We start from the raw sequence: 24,311 nt of genomic DNA, 5'->3' as shown, positions 1-24,311 counted from the left end.
AACCCAGACATCTGACTCCAGAGCCCAAGTGCGTAACCAACACACAAGCTGCTGGGGCACAAAAGCCTTCCTTGGGGTCACTTTGGAGGGTGAGCCAGGGAGATGCTGGTCTCAAGGTCTGCCATGTGTTCTGACCACTCAGTCTCAGAAGCCCTTGTCCTATCTTGAACATCTCCCCATTTGCCCATTGAATGGAGTCCCCGTTCTTTGTTGCTTTTCCAAGCTTGCCAAACTCAGTCCCCATCAATCATGCATTAATTAGTTCATTCTTGCATTTATTCCGTCAGCATTCATTTTGCTGACCAGCTCCTTTGTATCATGACTGCTAGTGCTGGAGATCCTTTATTGAGTACTTACTAGGCCCCAGGCACTGTCCTGGTGACTTTCACACATTGTCCGATGTCATCTTCATACAACTCTATATGGTAGACCTTGTTACCACTTGCTGCTTGTTACTGCTTCACAGTTGATGAAACAAAGGCCCTAAGGAGGTTAAAGCGGTTGCTTAAGGTTCCCAAATTATGTCAGAGCCAGGATTCAAATCCTTCAAGGCCTTCATCGACTCTAGACCCAAAAAGATGTCTTTCCTTTTCCTACTCCTGTAGCGTTAATTAGCCTTCTAGTTGAACAGGCATCAGAATCACCTGGAGGGCTTGTTAAAACACAGATTGATGGGCCTCGCCCCCAGAGCTTCTGATTCAGTAGGTTGGGATGAAGCCCAAGAATGTGCATTTCTCACAAGTCCCCAGGTGATGTGGAGGCTCCTAGCTGGGGGACCCCACTTTGGGAACCACTGCTCTAGTCCAGATTCTTTCAGGACAGAGATCCTGTCTTTGTTTTTCCTCTAGCATTACACAGTGCCTGGCACAAAGTCGCTGCTTGGTATGTATTTGTTATTTTGAATTGTTCAATCGCACTTTCATTTTTCCTTTATATACCATGTTGTGTTTTTATTTCTAAATGTGCAAATTCTTAGGCTTTGCCATTTAGGATTTAAACGCCCAGGGATCAGGAATTTCACCTTATACTTTGTAGCACCTTTCGCAGAACCTTGCACTCACCGGGTGTTTGGTAAATGTTGGCTGGTTGGTTGGTAATTCAGAGACCAACCTCATTAAGACCCAAATTGCAAGCCAATTGAACTCTGGGAGTATAACTCTTGAAACAATCTCTAGATCCCTAGAAGAGGCCCTAGTATATTGCTGGTGCTTAGTAATGTTTGTTGAATGAATATCACCAGTCTCTGTGGCTTTGTGGCCAATAGCCTGAGGGTCTGCCTGCTACCTTGAGCTCAGTTCCAGCTTGGGAGCTCAGCCTCAAAGCATAGGTTGATGGATGGAATTTTCCAGGGCTTTCAGTTCACCTACAGCAATGATTCTTAACCCTAGCTGCACACTGGAATCTGGGGTGCTTTAAAATAATATGTATGCCTGATACCTACCCCTAGAGATTCTGATTTCATTGCTCTGAAGCGTGGCCTGGGAAGCAAGACTTCTAATGCTCCCCCAGGTGATTCTAATATGCAGCCAACGCTGGGAACCCTGACCTAGAGCACTTGGGTGCATGGTTTTCTCTGGGGCATTACAGAGGGCTATGCATGTACCTGCTTATGGGTGCACATGTGTGTAGAGAAGGGTGAGGCCGGACATTCCTTACTGAGTGGTGCAGAGTGGGCATCTCTGACTCTAGGATGAGGGTGCAGGGATTGGAAATCAAGCCTTGGGTAAAAGCTTGGCCAGGCCAGGAGGGTCCTTGAGGGCATCGAGCATGCCTGCTTCCCTTTCCTGGGACCGCCTTTGGCTGACTGCTGGTCGCCATGTTCCTTGGCCAAGGGGGCTCTGTTTCAAGGCTGGGGGCAGGAGGTGGTGGGCTGAATGCAGGTGGTGTGGCTATTGGAAGGCCCTTTTGTTCCCTCGGTTCAGAAGGGGCCATCCTCCCAGGGGCTGAGGTGGGGGGCTTAGCGTTTGGCATCGTGCGCGTCGGCGCTGAGTTTATTCTTGGGTTTCTTGGTGGAAATGCACACGGCTACTTGAGCCCCACGCGCTGGCTGAAAGCAATGGGAAAGGTCATGCCTGGGCCCCAACCCCAGCAGGTTGCTTGACTCAGCACAATCCTGGCGTAATTAGGCATGACAAGAGGGAAAAGGGGAAAGGGCTGGTGCTTATTGGCGTGCACTCAGCCCGGGTCCCCAGGGACCAGGGGATTCAGAAGTGCCAGCTGTTCTCAATTTTATTGGAGCCAAGGTTTGGCTCACCTACAGCCATCTCCATCAGTTTGTGTCTGAGTCGCTGGGGTACGCTTCAGTAGTCCGGCAGGATCAAGTCTCCCGGAATGATGGTTGGGTGAGTAATTCTCATTCCCTTCCCTTCCTTTTTCTCTCCTCACATGGTCTCAGAAGCTGTGTGTAGGAGACGCCATCACATCACTACATTCAAATCACCCGCTGTTGTTTGAGAGGTAGTCTTGAGTAATGCACTGCGCTGGGCGCCGGAGGTTTTACACTAGGTAGGAAAGCATTTAGTCGTTATGGAGTCTGGAAGCAAATCCAGTGACCTCCTTGGGCCAGGGAGATTATATAAATGGGTAAGTTGGGCTGCCTGTGAAGCCACAGGGAGTAATGGGGGCCAGTAGGGGCCGTAAGTGAACTGGGGAACTCATGCCCAGCCAGAAGGCATTTTTAATTTTTATGTTGATTTATTTTTATTTTTTAACATCTTTATTGGAGTATAATTGCTTTACAATGGTGTGTTAGTTTCTGCTGTATAACAAAGAGAATCAGCTATACGTATATATATATCCCCATATCTCCTCCCTCTTGCGTCTCCCTCCCACCCTCCCTATCCCACCCCTCTAGGTGGTCACAAAGCACCGAGCTGATCTCCCTGTGCTATTCGGCTGCTTCCCACTAGCTATCTGTTTTACATTTGGTAGTGTATGTATGTCGATGCCACTCTCTCACTTCGTCCCAGCTTACCCTTCCCCCTCCTCATGTCCTCAGGTCCATTCTCTACATCTGCATCAAAAGGGCGTTTTTAAAAAGCTCTCACTGCCAAGCAAACAGAACAGGGTCTGTACAATGGGACTTAGTGGGGGGGCAGCCAGTGTCACACCTTCTTCTAGCCACTTAAGGTGCGAGCACTCAGCTAAAGGGCCACAGGCTCCCTCACGTCTGTGTGAGGGTCTGGAAACCCAAAGCCCAGGATGGACTCATGATTCTGGAGATGTTCTCTTCCGGAGCTGGCTTCCTCTGCAGAGGCTGCTGAAGGAGCCCATCCATGCTGACTGAGCACCTGGGGAAGCCTGCAGAGTGCAGCCAGCCAAGTCGGGAACTGACCCGGGCCAGTGGGTTAGTGTGGAGGCTTCGGAAGAGGCTGCACATGGGACCAGGGAAGAAACTGCGGTGACTCTGCCCTCCGGCTATGGCTGGAAGGCTCATCTGTCCCTCTAGGAACAGGAGGAGCAAGGCACAGAGTGGGGTCCTGGTCACCCTTGTCTCTGCTTCCTCCAGCTTGGACAGAGAATGTTGACTTGGAGAGCTTGGTGGGCTTCTGCCCTGCTCCCACCCAGTTTCCTCCTGGTTTGCCTCTGTCCTCACCTGCCTGCTTTCACCAGCACTGTGCTCATTTGCCCACCGCCAGACTCAGACCCAGATCCCCCAGGGGGTGGCCCTGGAAGCTTTGCCTGTGGTCTCAGCTTCCCGAGCTCTACCCCATGTGCCATAAAATCTATGGAAGGGTTGCTGTAGATCGAAAGGCCTGTATCAGGCTCAGAGATCTTTCTTACAAGAGACTGACGAAGAAACACAGACTTGAGCTCATGGAATTAGAGTGGCAAATCCTTTTCTCTGGGGTCTGAAGCCCTCCATAGCTTCCAAGCCTTTCTCGCTTCTTATGTAGTGCTGTTTTTAGCTTCCTTATCCAGATATATGGGACTCTCCCATTGTTGTTTTCTTCTTATTTGTCCATCCACGTGCTTGTGTTTTCTGCGGAGAGTGGGTTGCAGTGAGACGGTTCCTGCAAAGTCCCTTGCCTCCTTCTTAGAATAGTTTACCCCCTTGAAGCACCTCACGTACCGACACCATGGCCCCAAGCCACGTCACAGTGAACAAACCACAGACTGAAATTGCAGCCATTCAGGAGAGAGGAGTCTTTAATTTGGGCTTAAAATAGCTCATAGCCCGAGAGTTTGAGGGATCAGGAGCAAGGTGTCATGGCAGGAATGGGTATTGGGGACCCACCCCAGGATGACCGAGCAGGGGCTGCGGGCTGGGAGAAAGACAGGCATAGAGGTTGGGAGTCTGGGCTGGAGGCCCCTGCAGCTCATTTGACATTGTCTTCTTGGGTGTCTTTCATAATGGAAGAGTGAACGATGCGGCAGTAAAAATACATGGGACCTGCCTACTCCGTCTGGAATGGAGTATTTGCTCCCCCTCTTTCTCAAAACTCTGTGCAGGCATTGTTGTAATATTAGCTATAATCAGGACAACCATGTTGCTGAACTCTTGGGTCACTGTGCACATTATATGTTCCAGGGGTGCCATTCTAACTGTATAGTCTTGAACAACGCCCCCTGGAGTTGGTGTAAGACGTGGAACTGGTAATAATAAGAGCAAAGAGATACTGAGCACCTCTGGGCTAGACATTGTTCTAGCCTCTTGACATGAATAAACTTGCTTAATTCTCAGCCCAACCCAAGGAGGAGGACACTGTGATTAGCTCCATTCTACAGACAAGGAAGTGGAGGCACAGACAGTTTAAGTTACTTCTCCAGAGTCGTGTTGCTAGGTCAGTGTACCAAGTGCAGAGTAAGTGTCAGTATGACCCCAGTGCCCACACTTAACCATTATGCATCACCTTCCATGTTAATATTTTGTGGTTTTTATTCTTGTTATTGTGATTACTGTCTGTCTGAGTTCGGGCTGCTATAACAAAATACCACAGACTGGGTGGCTTAAACAGCATTGATTTATCATAGTTGTGGAGGCTAGAAATCGAAGATCAAGGTGCCAGCGTGGTGAGGGCTCTCTTCCTGGCTTGCAGATGGACACCTTCTCTCTATGTCCTCCCATAGTGGAGAGAGTGCTCTGGTGTCTCTTCCTTTTCTTCTTTTTTTTTTTTTTTTGGCTGTGTTGGGTCTTCGTTGCTGTGCCCGGGCTTTCTCTAGTTGTGGCGAGCAGGGACTACTCTTCATTGCGGTGTGCGGGTTTTCATTGCAGTGGCTTCTCTTGTTGCGGAGCACAGACTCTTAAGTGCAGGGGCTTCAGTAGTTGTGGCTCACGGGCTTAGTTGCGCCGTGGCATGTGGGATCTTCCCAGACCAGGGATTGAACCCACATCCCCTGCATTGGCAGGCGGTTTCTTAACCACTGTGCCACCAGGGAACTCCCTCTTCCTCTTCTTCTAAGGGCACTAATCCCATCATGGGGCTCCACCTGTGCGACCTCATCTAAACCTGTTTACCTCCCAAACGCCCCACCTCCAAATACCATCACACTGGGGGCTAGGGCTTCAACATATGAATTGTTTTTTGAGGGGCGCAAACATTCAGTCATAACACTGCCATTTCCTTGTTTTCGACCCTACTGGACTATATAAGTTCCTAGATCAGAGGTCAGCAAACATTTTCTGTAAAGGACCACATAGTAAATATTTAGGCTCTGGGGACCATACAGTCCCAGCTGCAACTATACTCAACTGCCCGTATAGTGCGAGAGCAGCCATAGACCATCTATAAACAGAGGAGCAGGCTGTGTTCCAGGAAAACTGTATTTATGGGTTCTGAAATTTGAATTTCATATAATTTTTATGTCATGAAATATTATTCTTCTTTTGATTTTTTTTCAGCTATTTAAAAGTATGAAAGCCATTCTTACTTAGCTCATGGGCCATAACAAAAACAGGTTGAAGGGCTTCCCTGGTGGCGCAGTGGTTGAGAATCTGCCTGCCAATACAGGGGACACGGGTTCGAGCCCTGGTCTGGGAAGATCCCACATGCCGCGAAGCAACTAGGCCCGTGAGCCACAACTACTGAGCCTGCGCGTCTGGAGCCTGTGCCCCGCAACAAGAGAGGCCGCGATAGTGAGAGGACCGCGCACCGCGATGAAGAGTGGCCCCTGCTCGCCGCAACTAGAGAAAGCCCTCGCACAGAAACGAAGACCCAACACAGCCAAAAATAAATAAATTAATTAATTAATTAAAAAAAACAAACAAACAGGTTGAAGGCTCCATCTGGCCTATGGGACATCTGTTCTAGAGGGCAGGGACCTGGAGGGTTAAGGATTGGTTTTAGTCTGTGCCTCCCCAGGATCTCTCTCGGTCCTGACTCTGTCTCCATCCACAAATAATGATTGAATGAATTACTCCATGGTAAGCTCTCCCAGGTACGCTCGATGACTCAGGGATACCGCTGACTTTCAGAGCATGAGTAAAAAGTTTCCCTTTCTGAAAGCAGGGGATGGAAATGCAGTCATTGTCACAATGGCCAAGAAGAGGGCAGGAGCCTCCCTTCATGGATGTTTGCAGGAGAGTGAAGAGAGAATTTTTTTTCTACATAAAGTGGAGGGATTTATTCTTCGCAAAGAGACCTAAAGAGCATGATTTGTAATAGGAAACAGATTTTCCCCGAAGATAAATGGAATGTCCCCACCTCCCAAACTGAGAAGAGGATTGTTTCCTCTTTACAAAGGAAACAAATTGGATTCTCAAAGGAATAATCAGAGAAGTTTTTTAAATTGTCATAATAATAAGCAAGATATGGTTTCATGAATGATGAAAGGGAGGTTTGCCTTCCTTGGGTCTGGATGTGCAGGACTGCTTGGAGGATCAGATCGGCCCTTCTGAATCCCTGCCTAATTCCTGCCCCTTGGTATTTTATCAGCACCAGATGTGGGTGAGTGGCTCCTGCCCGCATGGGCGTTGGTGGGCCCATCCGGGGCCCAGTGTCTCACTGTAAAGACATTCCCTTCCTTTCCAGCTCCTCTTCAGCATGCTACTAAAGTAGGTCCCCTCTCCACAGTCAAGCTTCCAATGGCTGCAGTTCATTCTGGCCCATGGGAGAGGACATTACGGATGGGAGACTTCCCTGAGCAAAGGCATGGTGCTTGGAATGAGCCTGGTGGGTGAGGGGGACCTGCCTGGATGGATTGGCTATTTGGGCTACACTTCCAGGCAGCCAGCTACAAGGCTGAGGCCTCTCATCTTGGTGGAGGTGGAGAACCTTGATGGATTCAGGGACCATGTGCCACGTATCTGGATGAAAGTCAAATCAGCTTTGTGTTTGGCCAAACGCTGCTGGGTGTGGATTCCGAGAGTTGGTATACACCTAAGATTGGCTGGGAGAGGGGGGAAACAGCATACATTTGATCTGAAAGCCTTAACTCCTCAGTTCTTTGCTGGGTTCTGGAGTCGTGGACAGGACTCCCATCCAGCCCTTGCTCTCTAGTTGCTTGTAATAAAGTAGACAGATTCCGTTCCTTCAATTCCCTGAGAGATACAGGAACAAGGAGCACGGAGCCCCAACAATCCAGCTCTGTCCTCCAGTCTTGTTACCCTGTAGGTAATACTTAGAAGACGTTAACTGAGGGCAAGTTACTTAGCCTTTCAGGACCTGTTTCCTGTGAAATGGGGTTAATGATAGTATCTACCTCATAAGATTGCTGTGAGGACTCACAGGAGATGAGTAGTGCCTGATACATGGTGAGATGTCAGTGCATGACAAAACTGTATTGTTGTTGTTGTTATTTCCTAGCAAGAATAATTTCCTACGTTTGTGCAACTCTTTTTTAATTTATAAAGCCCTCTCTCTTACAGTGCCTCATTTAATTGTCTCAAAAGCCCTCTGAGGCTCAGCAAGTGCTATTAACCCATTTTGCAGATGAGAAGAGTGTCTTGCCCAGACTACCCAATTTGGAACTACATTATGGAACCAGGTTGTGAGCCCCAGTGCTGCAGCTCCTGGTCTGGTTGTCATCAATGACTGTGTGTCATTCTGCCTTCCTGCAGGGGTCTGGGGCCGTGTCAGCCCTGTGGGTGGTGCCCAGGTATGGAACAAGTGTTCTCTGCTCTTAAGGAGCTGAGAGTCTAGTGAAGTTTGAAGAGCCCCGTCTAGGAAGTGGAGAGTCCACATACAAGTGGAAGCCATTTTTGCTGTCTTCAGCAAGAGAGGGTAGGCCAGAAATCCACTAGCCAGGAGTCTTATATGGCGCCATCAGATGACACCCAGAATTTTCTTGTGCTGAACCTGCAAAGACCTGTCTCTGATTTGCTGCGTGTCACTCAGCAAATTCCCTCCATGTATGAAATGAGCAACGGAGCCAACTCTCTCTGGTGGATTGCGTTAGGTCCAGGTTGCGTCACAATCCCCCCACCCCTCCCACCACTCCTCCTTCACAACAGACCTTAACATTATTCTATGATTACTTCGTGTCATCCTTCCGAAATGTGCATCAAATTAAAGAGTTATTAGGGCATGGCAGGACATGTTTATGGGGAAGAGTTTCCTTTAAAGCCACAGCTCGGCCTGAACTCACTTTATTAGTGTTTATACAAAGTATGTAGTCTGTTCCAATGCAATCCATGTTTATATTCGTGGAGCAATCATTGCATTCCTTGGGCTGCTCCTTCCTGTTTTCTTAAAGCGATTACTGAACCTATATTAAAAGTGAATCGTGTGTGTATTCTGTAGCTGCTCAGGCTTGCAGACGTGCATCGTTCAGAGAATGACACCTAACCGTGACGCGTCCTGCAAATAACATAGACTTTGACGTGGTCAGTGGCCCAAGTGGACTAGAAGGTGGGCTCCTTCAGAACAAAAACATGGTGGGCATCCAGGCCCCCTTGTGAGCGCTTCCTTTGTCTTCCACCTCTGTCATGGGTATTTTGTGGCTCTAGCGAGCATGAACGTTATGTTGATTGGCTCAGGATAGTTCCAGCTTTTTCCTGTTTTCTTGATATTATTGTTAATGGCATCGCCTTTGATTCACAAAAGCATTCAAGTTTGTATCATAAACTATATGGTCACTCTGGCTCTAACTGGTGTCCACGTTCACTGCTATAAATGAAATATGGACATCCACTTTGGATCTCAAGATGCTTTATGGAAGGATGATGTGTCTGTGTGGACAAGGAAAATCGGGGGAAGACCAGGTGCCTCTTCTAGGTTAGTTAAGCACCAAGGTCCCACCCACCCTTTCTACATCTTACTTGTGCTCACATTTTACATGAATAATAATCATCAAATTGATGGTAATGGTTACTTATTGAGTACTTACTATATCACCAGCCCTGTGGTAGAGTCACTTTATCATCTCATTTAATCCTCACAACATCCTAGTTGTGGGGTACTACTGGTATTATATCCATTTTACAGGTGAGGCAACAGAAGCTTAGGGGTGGGTTAAGTAGCTTGCCTGAAATCACACTGCTCTCTGGTAAGATTTGAGCTGAGACTGTCTGATTCCAGGACCTGCTTTCTTAAGCATTAGGCTCTGGAGCAGGGATCTCAAACTCACATGCCGGTAGGGAACAGGCAGGTGACATAGGTGAGGGAAGCAGATGAATGGGACTGATTGAATACCAGAGCAAAATGGGCTGTTGCCTGTTAGCTCCAGTTTCCAGTAGGGAACAGGCAGGTGACATAGGTGAGGGACGCAGATGAATGGGACTGATGAATACCAGAGCAAAATGGGCTGTTGCCTCTTAGCTCCAGTTTCCAGTGGCCGTGAAGACCCAGGGTTGTCACATCACCTGATTTGGGGGAGATAAACCAGAATTGCAGATTTGTATGTGAAATGCTCCCAAATTGGCAGTTGAGTTACAAATGTTAAAGTCACGCTGAGGACCAGACTAAACATCTCTGTGGGCCAGAACTGGCCCATGGGCTATCCATTTGCAACTTCTACTCTACTGTCTCCAGCAAAGAGCTGGATATGCCCCAGGTGTGCCTCTTCCTGCTGGAAGATGAAGCTGAACAGAGCAAGACAGGGTCCTTCTGCTGAAAGGAGAGGAAGAGTGGAGCCTTCTTCCCACAGGCCCTCACTTCCACCACATCCTCCACTGCATACGAGCATGCAGGCTGCCCCTCTGTCTGGCCCGTTCTCCTCCCTGCAGGTAGCTGTCTGCACGGCGCTGGCTGCAAACTTTTGCAGGTGTAAAATTACATATGCAAGAGTGTTGCCAAGCCAGACATTTAGCCTAGGGAGGCTTAGTTCCCAAACAACTGAGGTAGCGTGAAGCTAGTTTTTTAAATCGAATTCAGTCCTTTCTCTCCCGACTGCCTGTCTGTGTTTTTAAACTTGTATGTGGTTATGTAACTGATGAGAATGAAGTATAAAAGTCGCAGAATAATTGAATGATACCTCCTGTTGTGCTAGTCGGGAGGGGTAAGGCAGGAGGTAAGAACTCTGTGATGGCTGATCCGCGGGGACACACTGCTGTCTGTGACCCGGTGGGATGGTAATTTGACAGTTCTTGAACACATGCTGTTTTCTCTCTTCCAGCGGGGAAGATGCATGGATGACATTAGGTCCCTTGGGGCTGGGAGAGGAAGCAAAGAAAGAAAGACACCCATTAGGACAGGGCAGTCTGAGCAGCTCCTAAGAACTGTGCCTGGACTCATCAAGGAATGTTTTCCTCTGGCCACATTTCCAGAGTCTTGAATGGCTTTAGTTCTGCAGGTCACTTTAGCTATGGGGAGAGTCTTATTTCAACTGGACCACTTTTTTCAGTGTTTCTTTTCCAGAGGGAAGAGGGGGTGTATTAGTAATACAGAATTACTGTGGAAAAAATTGACAATACTAATGAGTAAAATGTGAAATGTTTAAAAAACAAAACAAAACTCTTCACCCCAGGATCCAAAGAAAACTAGTGTACATTTCTCTGAGTGTCTCCAAGGGGCCTCATTTCACTCGAGGTGTCTGGGGGGGGAAGGGGGGGGAGTAGAGTCTGTGGCCTTGGCTCCCACGGAACTTCGTGCTCCTTTGGGAGAGGAGGCAAACACACAGGAAACAGGCAGCAACATACGAGGTGGAAGGAAATGTGACGAAAGACCAGAATGAATTGTGCAGAGGCTAAATGATGCAGAAGTTCAGGGCAGGGACAGATCAGCGTAGGATGGAGAGGCTGGGAGCCCTGCAGAGAGCAGGGGCGGGAGGCTTCACCAAGCCTGGAATGAGGGTGTATCGGTTTCCTGGAGCTGCTGTAACAAAATGCCACAGACTGGGTGGCTTCAAACGACAGAAATATATTCTGTCACAGTTGTGCAGGCGAAAGTCTGAAATTGAGGAATTGGTAGGGCTGTGCTTGCTCTGAAGTCTGTAGGGAGAGTCCTTCCTTGCCTCTTCCCAGCTTCGGGTGGTGGCCGGCAATCCCTGGTGGTCCTTGGCTTGCAGCTGCATCACTCCAGTCTCTGCCTCTTTCATCACATGTCTTCTCTGTGTGTCTCTGTCTCTTCATCTTCTAAGGACTCCAGTCATATTGGACTAGGGCCCACCCTAATGGCCTCTTATAACCTGATTACATCAGCAAAGGCCCTATTTCCAAATAAAATCATGTTCACAAGTACTGGGAGTTAGGACTTCAACGTATCTTTTGGGGGAACACAGTTCAACCCATAACAGAACAGTAGGATTTGGATGAGGGGAGGATATTGAGGGCTTTCGAGGCCAGCAAATAGCAGGGACATAGGTGTTGATGGAGTGCCCTGTACAATTCCTGATCTGATGAGTACTCAGTAAATGTCTATGGACTGAAAGAAGTAAGAATTAACAAACTTACGGTTGCCAGGGGTGAAAGCGGAGCGGGGCGGGGCGGGAGGTGTGTGGGAGGGGGAGGGATAAATTGGGAGACTGGAATTGACATATACATACCACTATATATAAGATAGATAGCTAATAAGGACCTACTGTATAGCACAGGGAACTCTACTCAGTACTCTGTAATGGCCTATATGGCAAAAGAATCTAAAGAAGAGTGGATATATGTATATGTATAACTGATTCATTTTGCTGTACAGCAGAGACTAACACAACATTGTAAATCAACTCTACTCCAATGCAAGTTAAAAAACAAAAACAAAGATAAAAACAAAAAAGCAAAGGAAAAGAATTAAACGAGGCAGGCCATGCGACCCACCAGCTGCTGTGCTCTTGCACTGGGAGAGAAGCTGGCATTTTGGGGAGATTAATCTGGTTGTAGGGAGCAGGTTTGATGTCAGGGAAAGAGGCTGAGGGCTGTTCAGTCATTTCCCTGCTTGACCCCCCACTGTGGTTCCGATTGCTGAAGACCTGAAGTCTGCCCTGTGGGTTCTCCACAGTCTGGGTGCCACCTGCCTCTATATCCCATTTGGGGCCATTCCAATCCAGTCACCTGGACCTCCTTTCTGTTGCTTAGGCCCTTCAAGTGCTTTCTCTATTCAGAAAGTCTTTGTGTTTCTGTTCCTCCACTTGGAAATTTCTGCCTTCAGCCTGTCCCCTCATCTGGCTCCTCCTTTTTGTTTGAGTCTTGGACCAAATCTCTCCCCCTAACAGAGGCCCCTCCTGGCCACCTTTGCTAGCGCTCCTGCTTCTTCCCACCCCCACCTTTCTTCTCATCACCTCACCCTGGCATGATTTCCTGGTTATTTCCTTGTAGCCTGTAGTTATGCCATCTATTTGTGGTTGCCTGTGTCCCACTGTATTAGTTTTTGCTGCCTGCTCAACAGTCTTACCACAAACTTGGCAGCTTTAAACAACTCCCATTTATTACCCCACAGTTAGCTGGGGGCCTCTGCTTCAGGGTCTCACAAAGCTGCAATTCAGCTGTTGCTTGGGGCTGTCGTCTCATCTGAAGGCTCAACTGGGGATGGACCCACTTCCAAACTCTTGAGGTTGTTGGCAGAAGTCAGCCTCTGGAAGCCCGTTAGAACTGTGGGCTTCAGGCTCTTGCGGGTTGTCCTCAGGTTCTCCTTGGCTGTTGTGGAGGCTGCCCTCAGTTCCTTGCCTGATTGGCCTCCCTAACATGCTGCTCACTTCATCACAGGTAGCAAGGGAAAGGGTCCCCTAGCAAGGCAGGCACTCCAGTCATACGTAATGTAACCACAGCAGTGACCTCCTGTCCCCCTTTGTGGCATTACGTCGGCGGGAAGCAAGCCATCAGGTCCTGCCCACGCTCAAGGAGAGGGGATCACACAAAGGTGCTAACACCAGGGAGCAGGGATCTGGAGGCTGCCCTAGAAGTTGTCTGCCCTAGAAGTTCTCCAAGAGAATAAAAGTGACAGCAGGGGCCATGGCGGGAATCACAGAGTTCCTGAAAGGAACCTTTCGGGTGTTGTGCAATACCCTAGCCACAAGCACAGTGCCAGGTTCAGAGTAGGTGTTTAATAAAGGCATGCTGTAGGAAGAAAGGAAGGATGCAAGGGAAGGAGAGAGAGAGGGGGAGGGAGGAAGGAAGGAAGGAAGGAGGGAAAGAAGGAATGTCCTGCTTTCCCCTGCAACATGCCAAAAGTAACAGCTAAACAAATCTGCTTGCGGTTATCCTGAGGCAATGCCTCTGGGTTTTTATACATGCTGTTTCTTTTATTGGAATCCTCTTTTCTCCCTCTCACATATTCCCATGCCAACCAACCTGGCTATGGCCAAGTCATTCTTGAGGTCTCAATTAAAATGTTACTTTTTCAGAGAAGCCTCTCCTGACCCTGAAAACCAGATAACTCAGTATTCCTTCCTCTATACTCTCCCATAAGCTTTTTTTTCTTTTAATCGGAGTATAATTGCTTTACAATGTTGTGTTAGTTTCTGCTGTACAATGAAGTGAATCAGCTCTACGTATACATATATCCCCTCCCTCTTGGACCTCCTTCCCATCATCCCCCCCCCCATCCCGCCCATCTAGGTCATCACAGAGCACCGAGCTGAGCGCCCTGTGCTATACCACAGGTTCCCACTAGCTATGTATTTTACACATGGTAGTGTATTTATGTCAAACCTAATCTCCCAATTCATCCCACCCTCCCCTACCCGCCCTGTGTTTGTTTATACGTCTGGCACAGTCTAGGGCAGGAGTCTGCACACTATAGCCTCCAGGCCAAATCCAGCCTTCATCCTGTTTTGTAAATAAAGTTTTATTGGCACATGGCCACACCCATTAGATTGTGTATTGTCTGTGGCCTCTTTCATGCTAGGAAGCAAAGTCAAATTGTTCCAATAGAAAATATGGCCAGCAGAATCTAACTTATTTATTATCTGGCCCTTTAAAAAAAATGTTTGTGAGCCCCTAGTGTAGGATGCTTACCACAGTCTGTGGTATTTGACCCTTTATTTATTTCTTCCCCACTAAACTCTTGAGTTCCTTAAGGACACGGATGATGCCAGTTTACCCCTGTTTCCCAGCATTTAGTCCAGGCCCTGAAACTTAATGGTCAAGATATGTTTGTTGAATGAATGAATGAGTGAATGATGAATCTGTCAGAAATAGAAAACCGGTGGAAAAACTCAAATTAGGGTTACTTGAGGAGGGTCGATTTACAAGGGGCTGTTTCAGAGGTGTGGGTGTGGCTCAGGGAACCGGGACTCAAATCGCCTCAGGACTAGAGGCGATGGAGCTGTTACCATCCCTAAACCAGAAGGGAGGAGAGGAGGCCAAGTGTTCTGGGGCAGGAAGCAGTCAGTCAGGAGGAGGAGCTGTGACCTTTGGTGGCGACACCGGCTAACCTGGGTGACCTCTCAGGGTGGCAACCAGGAGAGTGAATGCCCTTCCTCCCTCTTCTCCCTTCCTCCCAGCTCCTGCTCCTGCTCCACTCAAAGAGAAGAACAGGGCCCAGGAGCCAGCCTTGCAATGTGGTCCATTCAGGTCAGCCTCCCAGCGTGGAGAAAGGTGAATAACTGCAACTGAGGCCACAGCCCCCTTGCCAACTTCTTCTGGTTTGGTTGGAACCTGTTCTTTGCTAGTGATAAACAAGGGGTCAGGCTAGGCAAGAGACATCTTAATTCGGGCCCCTCCTACCCTTTCCTGAGCGGGATTCCCCAGATCGGGCTATGCGACCTTGATGTGAGTGCATCACACCCTCTGAAGGCTTGTTTAGGAGCTTGCTGCCTGCCCCCTCCTCAGACCTGCCACTTCTCTGTGACCCCTGCCACGGCCCCTGCTGTCACCCCATCCCCCTCACTTCCTTCCCATCCGCTCTAGGGGGTCTTCTCTCTGAGTTCCCATGCCAACCAACCTGGCTATGGCCAAGTCATTCTTGAGGTCTCAATTAGCTGTGACGTCTCTCTCAGATCTCTGACTGCCCACTCCCCACCGACTGTAGACCACATCTCTTAACATTTAATTTTGCACGTTCTTACATCGTTCTCTAAGTATCTCATAAATCTTAGTCCATCTCCTCAACGAGACTGCAAGCTCTCTGACAGCAAGAACCAAGCCATAATTTTTAAGCCCACTTGGCCTGGGTCCCCAAATATGAGAATTGTAGATCTCAAAATGGTCAGGACTTTACGGGTCGTGAATCCAGTCTCCTACCTGTCTCAAGGGCCCCCTAGGCATCATGCCCAACATGAGTCAACTACTAATCTCCGCTTGTGTACCCCTGCAATAGGGACTACTTTGTTGTAGGGCGGCCCTTACAAGTTCACCGTATGTTGAGACCTTATCTTCTTTCCTGAAACCCAAAAGGCGGCGCTCTGTATACACTGGTCTTACAGAGGGCAGGTGGTCTTAAAGTCTGATCTGAACTGATGGTGTATTCTCTAACTCTGTATGTTTCACCATCACAGAGAAACATCTTTTGTGAAGCCAGTGCTAATCTATCCTCTGCATCCTCTCCCTACCAGTTGTTGGCTGTGGGTGAAAATTAACCACTCCAAATGCTGTTTAGGAAACACTTCCTCACATACTTTATCTCTTGAGCCTCATAGCAATCCCGTAGATCTGGTAGTTTTGGTCATACTTTCTAAAAGTTTCATCAACAATACCAACAACTGGGGCTCAATAAAGTTAAGTGACTTTCTCAAAGTCACATAGCTAAGAAGTGAGAAAGTGGAGACTCAAATCCACATCTTCTGAGTTTATAGTTGAAGCCCTTTCCTCCACCCCCATGCTGCCTCACTGCGGGTTGTTTTCTGCTCCTCGCCCCTCCTGAATGTGCCACAGCAAAAAGAAAATTTTGCAAGGATGCCACATAATGAATCAAAAGAAGGATGAATATACACGTGCCAAGATAAGGACAGTGGTCTGCCCTAGAACATTTTTGTTTCATTTTTTCCAATGTTGTTCGGAATTGCACTTCCTCCCCACCCCACCAAAGGTGTCAAACAGATGTGGAAATACCGCAGAGCTCCAAGTCACAGCACCGGTTTATGATTCACTGTTTGGGATGGGGAAAAATAATGCAGGAGTTTACCGTGGTGATGCCTGTTTATGAAAGCAATGTGGTAGACGATGAGGAACATGGTAGAAACCAGACATGGGCAAAAACAGCAAGAAAGCACTTTCCCCTGGAGTTTGCAAAGGGGCTCAGCACTTGTACGGGCCCAGATCTCACAGGGGAGATGGGATAAAAAATGCACCAACTTGGCTGGAGTGGAGAGCAGCAAAGCCACTAGGAGTATCCCTTTACTTTCTTTAAGACAAATGATGGCAAATTCTATTCTGTTCTATTTATTTATTCATTCATTTTTCTGGCAGTCGTTGGTTACCTGATATAGTAGAATATGCTTAGACCCTAGCTGGAGATGGGCAGCATGATGTTATGGTTAAGAACAATGGCCTCTGGATTCAAAGAGCTTGGGTTCAAATCCCAACTTTGCCACTTACTGTTTGTATGACCTCGTGGCAATTTGACTTACTGATAAAATCTTCTAAGCTAGGGTGCTTCCTCATGTGAAAAATGGGATAATTAAGGTACCTATTACATAGGATTGCTGACTGGATTAGAGGGAATAAGCATAAAGTTTTTGGTCCAGTGCCTGGTGCATAGTTTGGGCCTAGCAAATATCAGCTCTTTTTAAGGCTGATCTTCAGTATTTTTTATCAGTTGAAGGAAGGTAGTAGTACTTACCTTTCAGAACTGTTGCAAAGAGAAGGAAAAGAAAAAGGTTAGAAAGCTCCTGACTCAAAGATACTGCATTCATCAATGTAGAGTGCTATACAAATAGTCCCCAAATTTCAGTGACTTAAGAGTTATTTCTGGAACATGTCTGAGTCTAATATGGGTAAATGGGGAGACAGGGCAGGAAGATCTCTGTTGCATGCAGTCATTCAAGGACTCAGGCTCTTTCTATCTGCCATCCTTGGACTCCTCCACCAGATCTATTGAATCTAGCCCAAGATGAGGAAGAAGAAAGAATATGGAGGATTGGGCAGGAAGTTTTATGGAACAGGCCTGAAGGTGGCATTTATTACTTGTACTCATGTAATAATGATGAAAACTCAGTCACATGGTTGCACCTCCCTGCAAGGGAAGCTGGGAAATGTGGTCTATCTCTGTGCACTGGACAGAAGGAAAATGGTGCGGTGGACAACTTGCCAGTCTCTGCCCCAGCGTTCAATGCATGGCAACCACATTTTGTGAGTACTAATATAATACCATGGTGATTCCCATGGCATCCTAAGCCCCACTTAGAGGGATGGGCAACCCTAATTACGCAGTCTCTTCTTCTCAGAGCCTGAGAGAAGGGCCGGTTCTCACCTCATCCCTACAGTGGCATGTGCCCCTCTGAGCCATCGTTGGCCATAATGACAGGACTTAGGGTCTCCAGAGTGCCAGGCAAGCCTCAGAGAGGACATGCCATTGAGAGTCATATGAATGGAGTTCCATTGTTAATGGCAAATTAGCTATTCAGACCTTAAATATTTCTCTTCCCTTCTCTTCCATCTCTCTATTGTTGCAAAACGAATCACTCCAAAACTTAATGGCTTAAAAGATACGCACTCGCTTTAGTATTGTCTCTCATGGTTTCTGTGGGCAGAAATTCAAGAGTGGTTCAGCTGGGTGATCTGGCTCAGAACTTCTCATAAGTCACAGTCAGATGGTAGCTGGGGCTGGACTCTCAAAGGCGTCTGCACTCATACGCCTGACCTCTAGGCTGTGAAGACTCAAACAGCCAGGGCTGGACCAGATGGGGCTCTTCAGGTACCTCTCTCTCTCTCTCTGTCTGGTCCCCTCACATGATCTTACCACTGGGGACTTTGGGTCTGCTGACCTCACATGGCAGCTCAGGGCTCCAATGCAAGTGCTCTGAGAAGCAGTCAGGCAGTCACTTAGTGCCTCTTCTAATCTAGCCTCAGAAGTTCTGCAGTATCGCTTCTGCCAGAATCCTGTTTGTCCAAGCAGTCACAAAGGCCTGCTCAGGCTCAACGGAAAGGGGCAGAGACTCCACCTCTTGAGGACAGGTGTGTCAAAGAAACTGTTTGCAGACATGTTTTATTGATGAAACGGCCCCACTTCCCCAGCCTACCCCCGATCTAGATGCTGTAATGGCTTCCCCATCTAGCATCTCCCCAGATGGGGTCATTCGTGCCTGCAGATGGTTCAGAACTCATACTGGGCTAAAGGAGACTGATTTCTTCAAAGGACAGAGCTGAAGGCTGAGAAATCTGGCGAAGGAGCCTGGCCTGGGATGATGGGGCTGGGGAAGGGACGGACACCTGAGGTGGTGCAACCTCTTCTCAGTGTCAGTTTCCTTAGTTCCCATTTTCAGCCAAGCGGGTTGGCAATCCAGGCTCTGTCCTCACCAAACCAAGGTCTGCAAGCAGGAGAGGGTTATGTAAAGCATGGAAGCTCAGAGAACTTAAGTCAGTTACTCAAATTCACACAGCTAGGAGTGGGGAGCGGGACAGAGATTTGAACCCTGACCTGTGTCACCCAAAACCCATATGCTCCCTGGCCTCCCTGGCAGTGTGCGCGTTGGGCAAGGGAGGCGGTGGGGTTTGGGGCAGACAGGCAACAGAGCTCTCTCCCTCCCCTCTCTCTGTAGCCAGATACCAGGGAAATAGGTGTCCTAGACACACTGCACGGGAGAGGCAGCAGAAGGGGACCGCCCTTGGTGCTGTCACTCTGTTTACCAGCCACAAAAGGCACCCACTTTTCGTCTATAGGAAGATAGCACGCCAGCAGGGTCTCTTGGAATCCCAAGACTCATCTCTAAGGCACATAATTTGGGGTGGGGTGGTCCTCCGCTCCTGGTGCGCTGAAATGTCGGAGTGGAAGTTTGTGAGGGGGGAGGCTGAGAGGACGGGAGTGATGGCGGGGATGCCGTTCAACTAATTATAGTAACGGTAGCTGCCATGATTATTTAACGAGTGCCTGATAAGCACTGCGTATGCGTCGTCATCTCATTTAACCCTCGCAAAAACTCTTGAGGTCAAGATTGTCACCGTCAGTTAGAGGGTGTTGGAGAAACTGAGCCTTGGAGATGAAGTGAACTGCCCATAAGTCCCTCAGTAAGCGGCAGGGCAGGCATTCAAACTCATGGCTGCTTCCCTCTGAAGCTCAGCCTCCCAAACACCGACTCTGTGCCTGAGACAAGCCCACAGTTCCCACCCGAACCCATGCCCCCAAGTCCTCGGCATTTCAGCGGCACACTTTGTGCCCCTTCATAAATAAATATTAATTGAAAATATCAGTGCCGCAGCCGCTAACGCAAGCTGCTGAGTTACCACGCTGTGTCCTGGTGATTAAACTCTTAGTTGCATTGTCATATTCTCAGTTGTCACGGTCCCCAGACATCCATCCCAGTTGAGATGGGCGGTAAGAAGGAACTCGTGGTGGTGATGAGCACACACAGATTCCTGTCTGTGCTGGTGTCCACTCCTTGCGTGAACAGCTTTTGTTATTTCCCTGTGTGACTCTTGCTCTCCTTTACCAGCCCTCAGCTTAGTCTGAGAAGTCTAAATGCTGCCTCTCTCCGTCACAAGCTGGTTAAGAAACAACTTGGATTGTTACTGTATTTTTTAAATTTTTTTTTTATTTTTTGGGAGTTTGGGATTGACATATTCACACTACTGTATTTATTTGTTTATTTTTTAACCATCTTTTTTGGAGTATAATTGCTTTACTATGGTGTGTTAGTTTCTGCTTTATAACAAAGTGAATCAGCTATACATATACATATATCCCCTACTGTATTTAAAATAGATAACCAACAAGGACCTACCGTATAGCACAAGGAACTCTGCTCAATATTCTGCAGTAACCTAAATGATTGTTACTTTAGATAGTGGAAAACTGGATGAGGAAGGGAGGTGGTTCCCCGGGGAGGGGGCTCCAGGACTCACTTGATTTTTATTTCAGTATGACTTTTGAAATCAGGAGAGTAATCCCTCCTCCAATTTGATTTTTTCTTACACAGAGTGCTAGAATCTGAAAATTGTTTCCCTTTTCATTTTATGCAACTTGAGAACTCACAGGTCTTTCTGAGGCTTAATAACAGGATGGCAACTTTAGGACCTGAGTAGGAGAACCAAAGAAGTAGTGAACGTATGGATGGGGATCCGTCATTGGGACAGTGGCCTTTTACTACCTAAATGTTCTGGCAGGAAGCAGAGCTAAACTCCAACTTGGCCAAGACCTTGAAAAGTTTCTGATCAAGAAGACATGGTAAATAGGAATTAATTGTTCAGCCTCCATTATTAAAAACTGTAACATATTATTCATGGTCCTTTTTTAAAAAGATTTTTTTTTTTGTATCCTGTCTTCGTAGATAGCTTTAGTGAACACGGTATTTATACGATTGTTCACAAGTTCTTTCTTGACTTTGGTTTTCTCTAATCCTGGTTTTCTACCATCCAAGGTGCCTCCTTGTCCTGGACACCAACGCCACCATAATGCTTTGAGCTCTTCCATGGCAAATTCTTCTCTTTGGGGCCATTTTCAGGAGCTTCAGCCTACAAATTGGGGCAGGAGTAATCCATGAAGCTATCTTTACCTATTGTACGAGATTACTCTTGCCAGGCACATGTTCTACTATGTTGGTCTATGGAGTTAAATGAAATATGGTCTTGGCCCTCAGAGAGTTTGCAGATTAGCTGGAAAATAGACAAGTACCTAGGTGGGTACCAAAGTCTGTCAAGATTCCTTTGGTTTCAGGTGATAGAAAATTCAACTCAAACTGATTTAGGACAAAATATAAGGGAGATGGGATAGATTGGCTCACATAATCTCAAAATACAGAGGTATCTGGCATCAGGCATGGGTGGATCCAGCTACTCATAGCATAGCACCAGGAACCAGTCTCTTTTCATCTCCTGACTCTGGAAATTCTCTCTTCATGGTAGCTAGATAGCTTCTGGCAACTCCAGTGGAGCGAAAGCTATTGGGAATTTGAGTCATGTATGTACTCCTGAAACAATTACTGTGGTCACAGGGAGTGAAGATGCTTATAAGCCTGGCCTATATCAGGTGCCCAACTCTAGAGTCGGGGAGAGGGGGCAGCCCCACTTGTATGATATGATCCAAGAGCTGGGGGAGGGGGGCTTCCAAAGAAATTTTGTTATCTGAAGAAGGGGCAAAAGAAGCCAGGCAGTATGTTTATACCAGGGCTCTACTGTGTACATACTGGCTAGCTTATTCCATACAATGTCCTTCGGGTTGGTTGGACATGCTCTAGGGAATATCATTAATCATTGGAATTGCCTTCTCCTTAACAAGCAACGTCCCTCCAGCTTAAGCCAGTCTGGGTTAAATAGACCGTAAGTGTAACCTGCAAAAATCTGACCCAAATTTGTTCTCCATTGCAGTGACCTGGACAGAAATAACATCACCAGGATCACCAAGACCGACTTCGCTGGACTCAAGAACCTCCGAGTCTTGTAAGTAACGCGTGGCTCTCCAGTGCATTTTCACTCTCAGCTCTTCAGCCTTGTGAAAATGTCCCACTGCCCTGACATCACACCCCCAAGCACTGGGCAACAAGAATTCGCCCTTCTGCAGCAGAAAGCCCTTCATTAGTACATCCAGGTTTCCTTCCCCAGCTGTCTCGTTCTGTGTCTCCATGCTGTAGGCTGGGCTAGACCAGTGGAGGAAGTCAGTTCCAGTGACAGGGAACACAGAAGGTTATACACAGATAAATCAACATGCCCAGCTTCTAGGGTGACAGCAGGGTCAGGTTGGCTAACCGTGCTTCCCTTCCATAGAGATGATAATTTCTCCCCCAGCCTGTGAATTAAAAGAGCAATCAGGACAAAAGTTATTTATCTTGTTGCTTAATGGAGAGGAGGGGAGGAAGGAGGGAGAGAGTCAGACAGGGTCAGAGCCTTTGCTGAACACTTGCAGCTGTGCAGACAGGTAGCAAAATTTGAGAGGGGCATTGGTGCAGCAGGGGAGCAAGAAATATCAGGTTTCATTGCTAAATATCCATCCCTAAATCTGAGTGATAAGAAGCTGCCCAAATTCTTGTCCACTGACGAGTCTCAGACATTCAGAGGTACAAGAGAGGAGCAATTGGACCCTCTTTCCTTCTTTACTCAGAAGGTGATTTGGATCCATAAATGTGGCTCCAGACCTGGAGTGCAGCCTGGGCAATCCGGCCACTGCCTTGGTGTTTGTCGTGTCCTGGAATCTTGGCTGGCAGGTTTTTACTAGAAGTAGCAGCTAAAGTCTTGGTATCTAAAGCCACCTCCTTCTTTTTACTCGTAGCCTGTTATAATACAGTGAGTTGTATTCTGGGGACTGGAAATATTAGGTTCTGGTCCTGACTCAGAATTAACTGCCCATGTGACCTTGTACCCTATTATACTCCTTTGGGCCTTACTTTTCTCATCTGTAAAATAGGGAATGAGTAGTATATTAGTTTTCTAGGGCTACTGTAACTTTGTACCACAGACCAGGGGGCTTAAACAACAGAAATTTATCATCTCACATTTCCAAAGTCCAAAATCAAGGTGTTGGCAGGATTGGTTCCTTTTGAGGACTGTGAGGGAAGGATCTGGTCCAGGCCTCTCTTCTAGCTTCTGGTGGCCTCAGGGATTTCTTGGCTTTAAGATAGCTGTCTCTGGGTCTCTCTGCATTGTCTTCCTTCTACGCATGTCTATCTCTGTGTCCAAATTTTCCCTTTTTATAAGGACACCAGTCATATTGGATTAGGATCCATCCTAATGGCCTCATTTAAACTTGATTACTTAGTAAAGACCCTGTCTCCAAATAAAGTCACTTTTTGTTATATTGGGAGTTAGGGCTTCAATATATGAATTTTGGGGGGCATGCAGTTTGACCCATAACAAGTATTTAGAAGTCCTTCTAACCCTAATAGTTACACATATAATGCTTTATGATTTTGAGACTTTCACGAACAATGTGTTTATTCTCAACTGAAACCTGTGGAACATTACTTGTGTCTCATTGTTTTCCTGATTGAGAAGTAGATGGTCATGATGATGACGATAACTGATGTATATATGGTACCTTCCACAGGCCAAGCTCTGTTACATAGTTATTAACCCTTATCTGCCCAGAGGAAACAGGCACAGATAGATTAAGTGGTCCCAACTCCACACAGCAGGGAACTGAAGGAGGAGGACTCAGAAGGCAGAATGTGTGCTTTCTAACCTCCATGCAGTACCTCTGTTCATTTGTGCTACAGGAAGTTTAGAAAACCAGGAAGGTGATAGTCTAGGAATTTTGTAAGTGCAGTGTGATGTGCAAGTGGCTGACCGGAGTTTCCCTGAGCAACAGGGTGTGGGACTGCTAGGATCTGAGTGCTGGGCCTCCAGCTAGCAGATGCTCTCCCCTCGATGTGGTCTCTGGTCTTTGGCCAGTGCGCCCCACCTCCCACCATCCCTGGAGGGAAGACCCTACCCTCTGGCAAGTCTTTCTTTTGCCCCAAGCAGTCATGCGTCTGTCAAATGACTGGCAGCTCCGACAAGTGTGTGTGGATCAGAATGGAGATTGGGATAAAGGTGGGGGATTTTCATGGCTCAGTTTTAGGGTGATTTTTATTAAAGAGATATAGGCAGTAAACTCCTAATTCCAGGTCATTTACCACCTTAAAGAACAAACACTTAACTTCTCTATTTTTTTCCATTTTTTTCCCCCCGGAATCTGTGAGAAATTTCCTTTCATACAAGTCAGAAATTTCACCTAATGCTTCATTTTTCTAACAAAGTCAAAAACAACCCTTTGATTTTCTTACCATTACATCAGAAAGACTAATAAAAATTCCAATTTCCATATCTGCTCTCTGCAGATAGAAAGTTTAAAATAATCACAAAAGATCATATTTATATCCTCTGGATGGTCTACAACATTCCTTTGACTACAGTTTATCTTTTCAGTTAATTGGTACATTCTTCTTATTTTGATAAGCAGTGCGGACACCCTCCCCCTCCCCTCACTTCATAGACTCTA

General features: G+C 47.3%; 1 protein-coding gene across 3 annotated transcripts in view; it reads left to right on the top strand.

Moving 5' to 3' along the window:
* SLIT3 (slit guidance ligand 3) overlaps positions 1-24,311 on the top strand; it is a 619,979-nt gene that overhangs the window by 23,995 nt on the left and 571,673 nt on the right. For all 3 annotated transcript variants that reach the window (XM_068536340.1, XM_068536341.1, XM_068536339.1), the window contains exon 2: positions 21,707-21,778. In XM_068536340.1, the coding sequence (XP_068392441.1) occupies positions 21,707-21,778 (72 nt within the window). The remainder of the gene's footprint in view (positions 1-21,706; positions 21,779-24,311) is intronic.

This window comes from Eschrichtius robustus, chromosome 2 (assembly GCF_028021215.1).
Source record: "Eschrichtius robustus isolate mEscRob2 chromosome 2, mEscRob2.pri, whole genome shotgun sequence".
Classification (NCBI taxonomy): domain Eukaryota; kingdom Metazoa; phylum Chordata; class Mammalia; order Artiodactyla; family Eschrichtiidae; genus Eschrichtius; species Eschrichtius robustus.
This window is presented reverse-complemented; position numbering and strand designations above follow the sequence as displayed.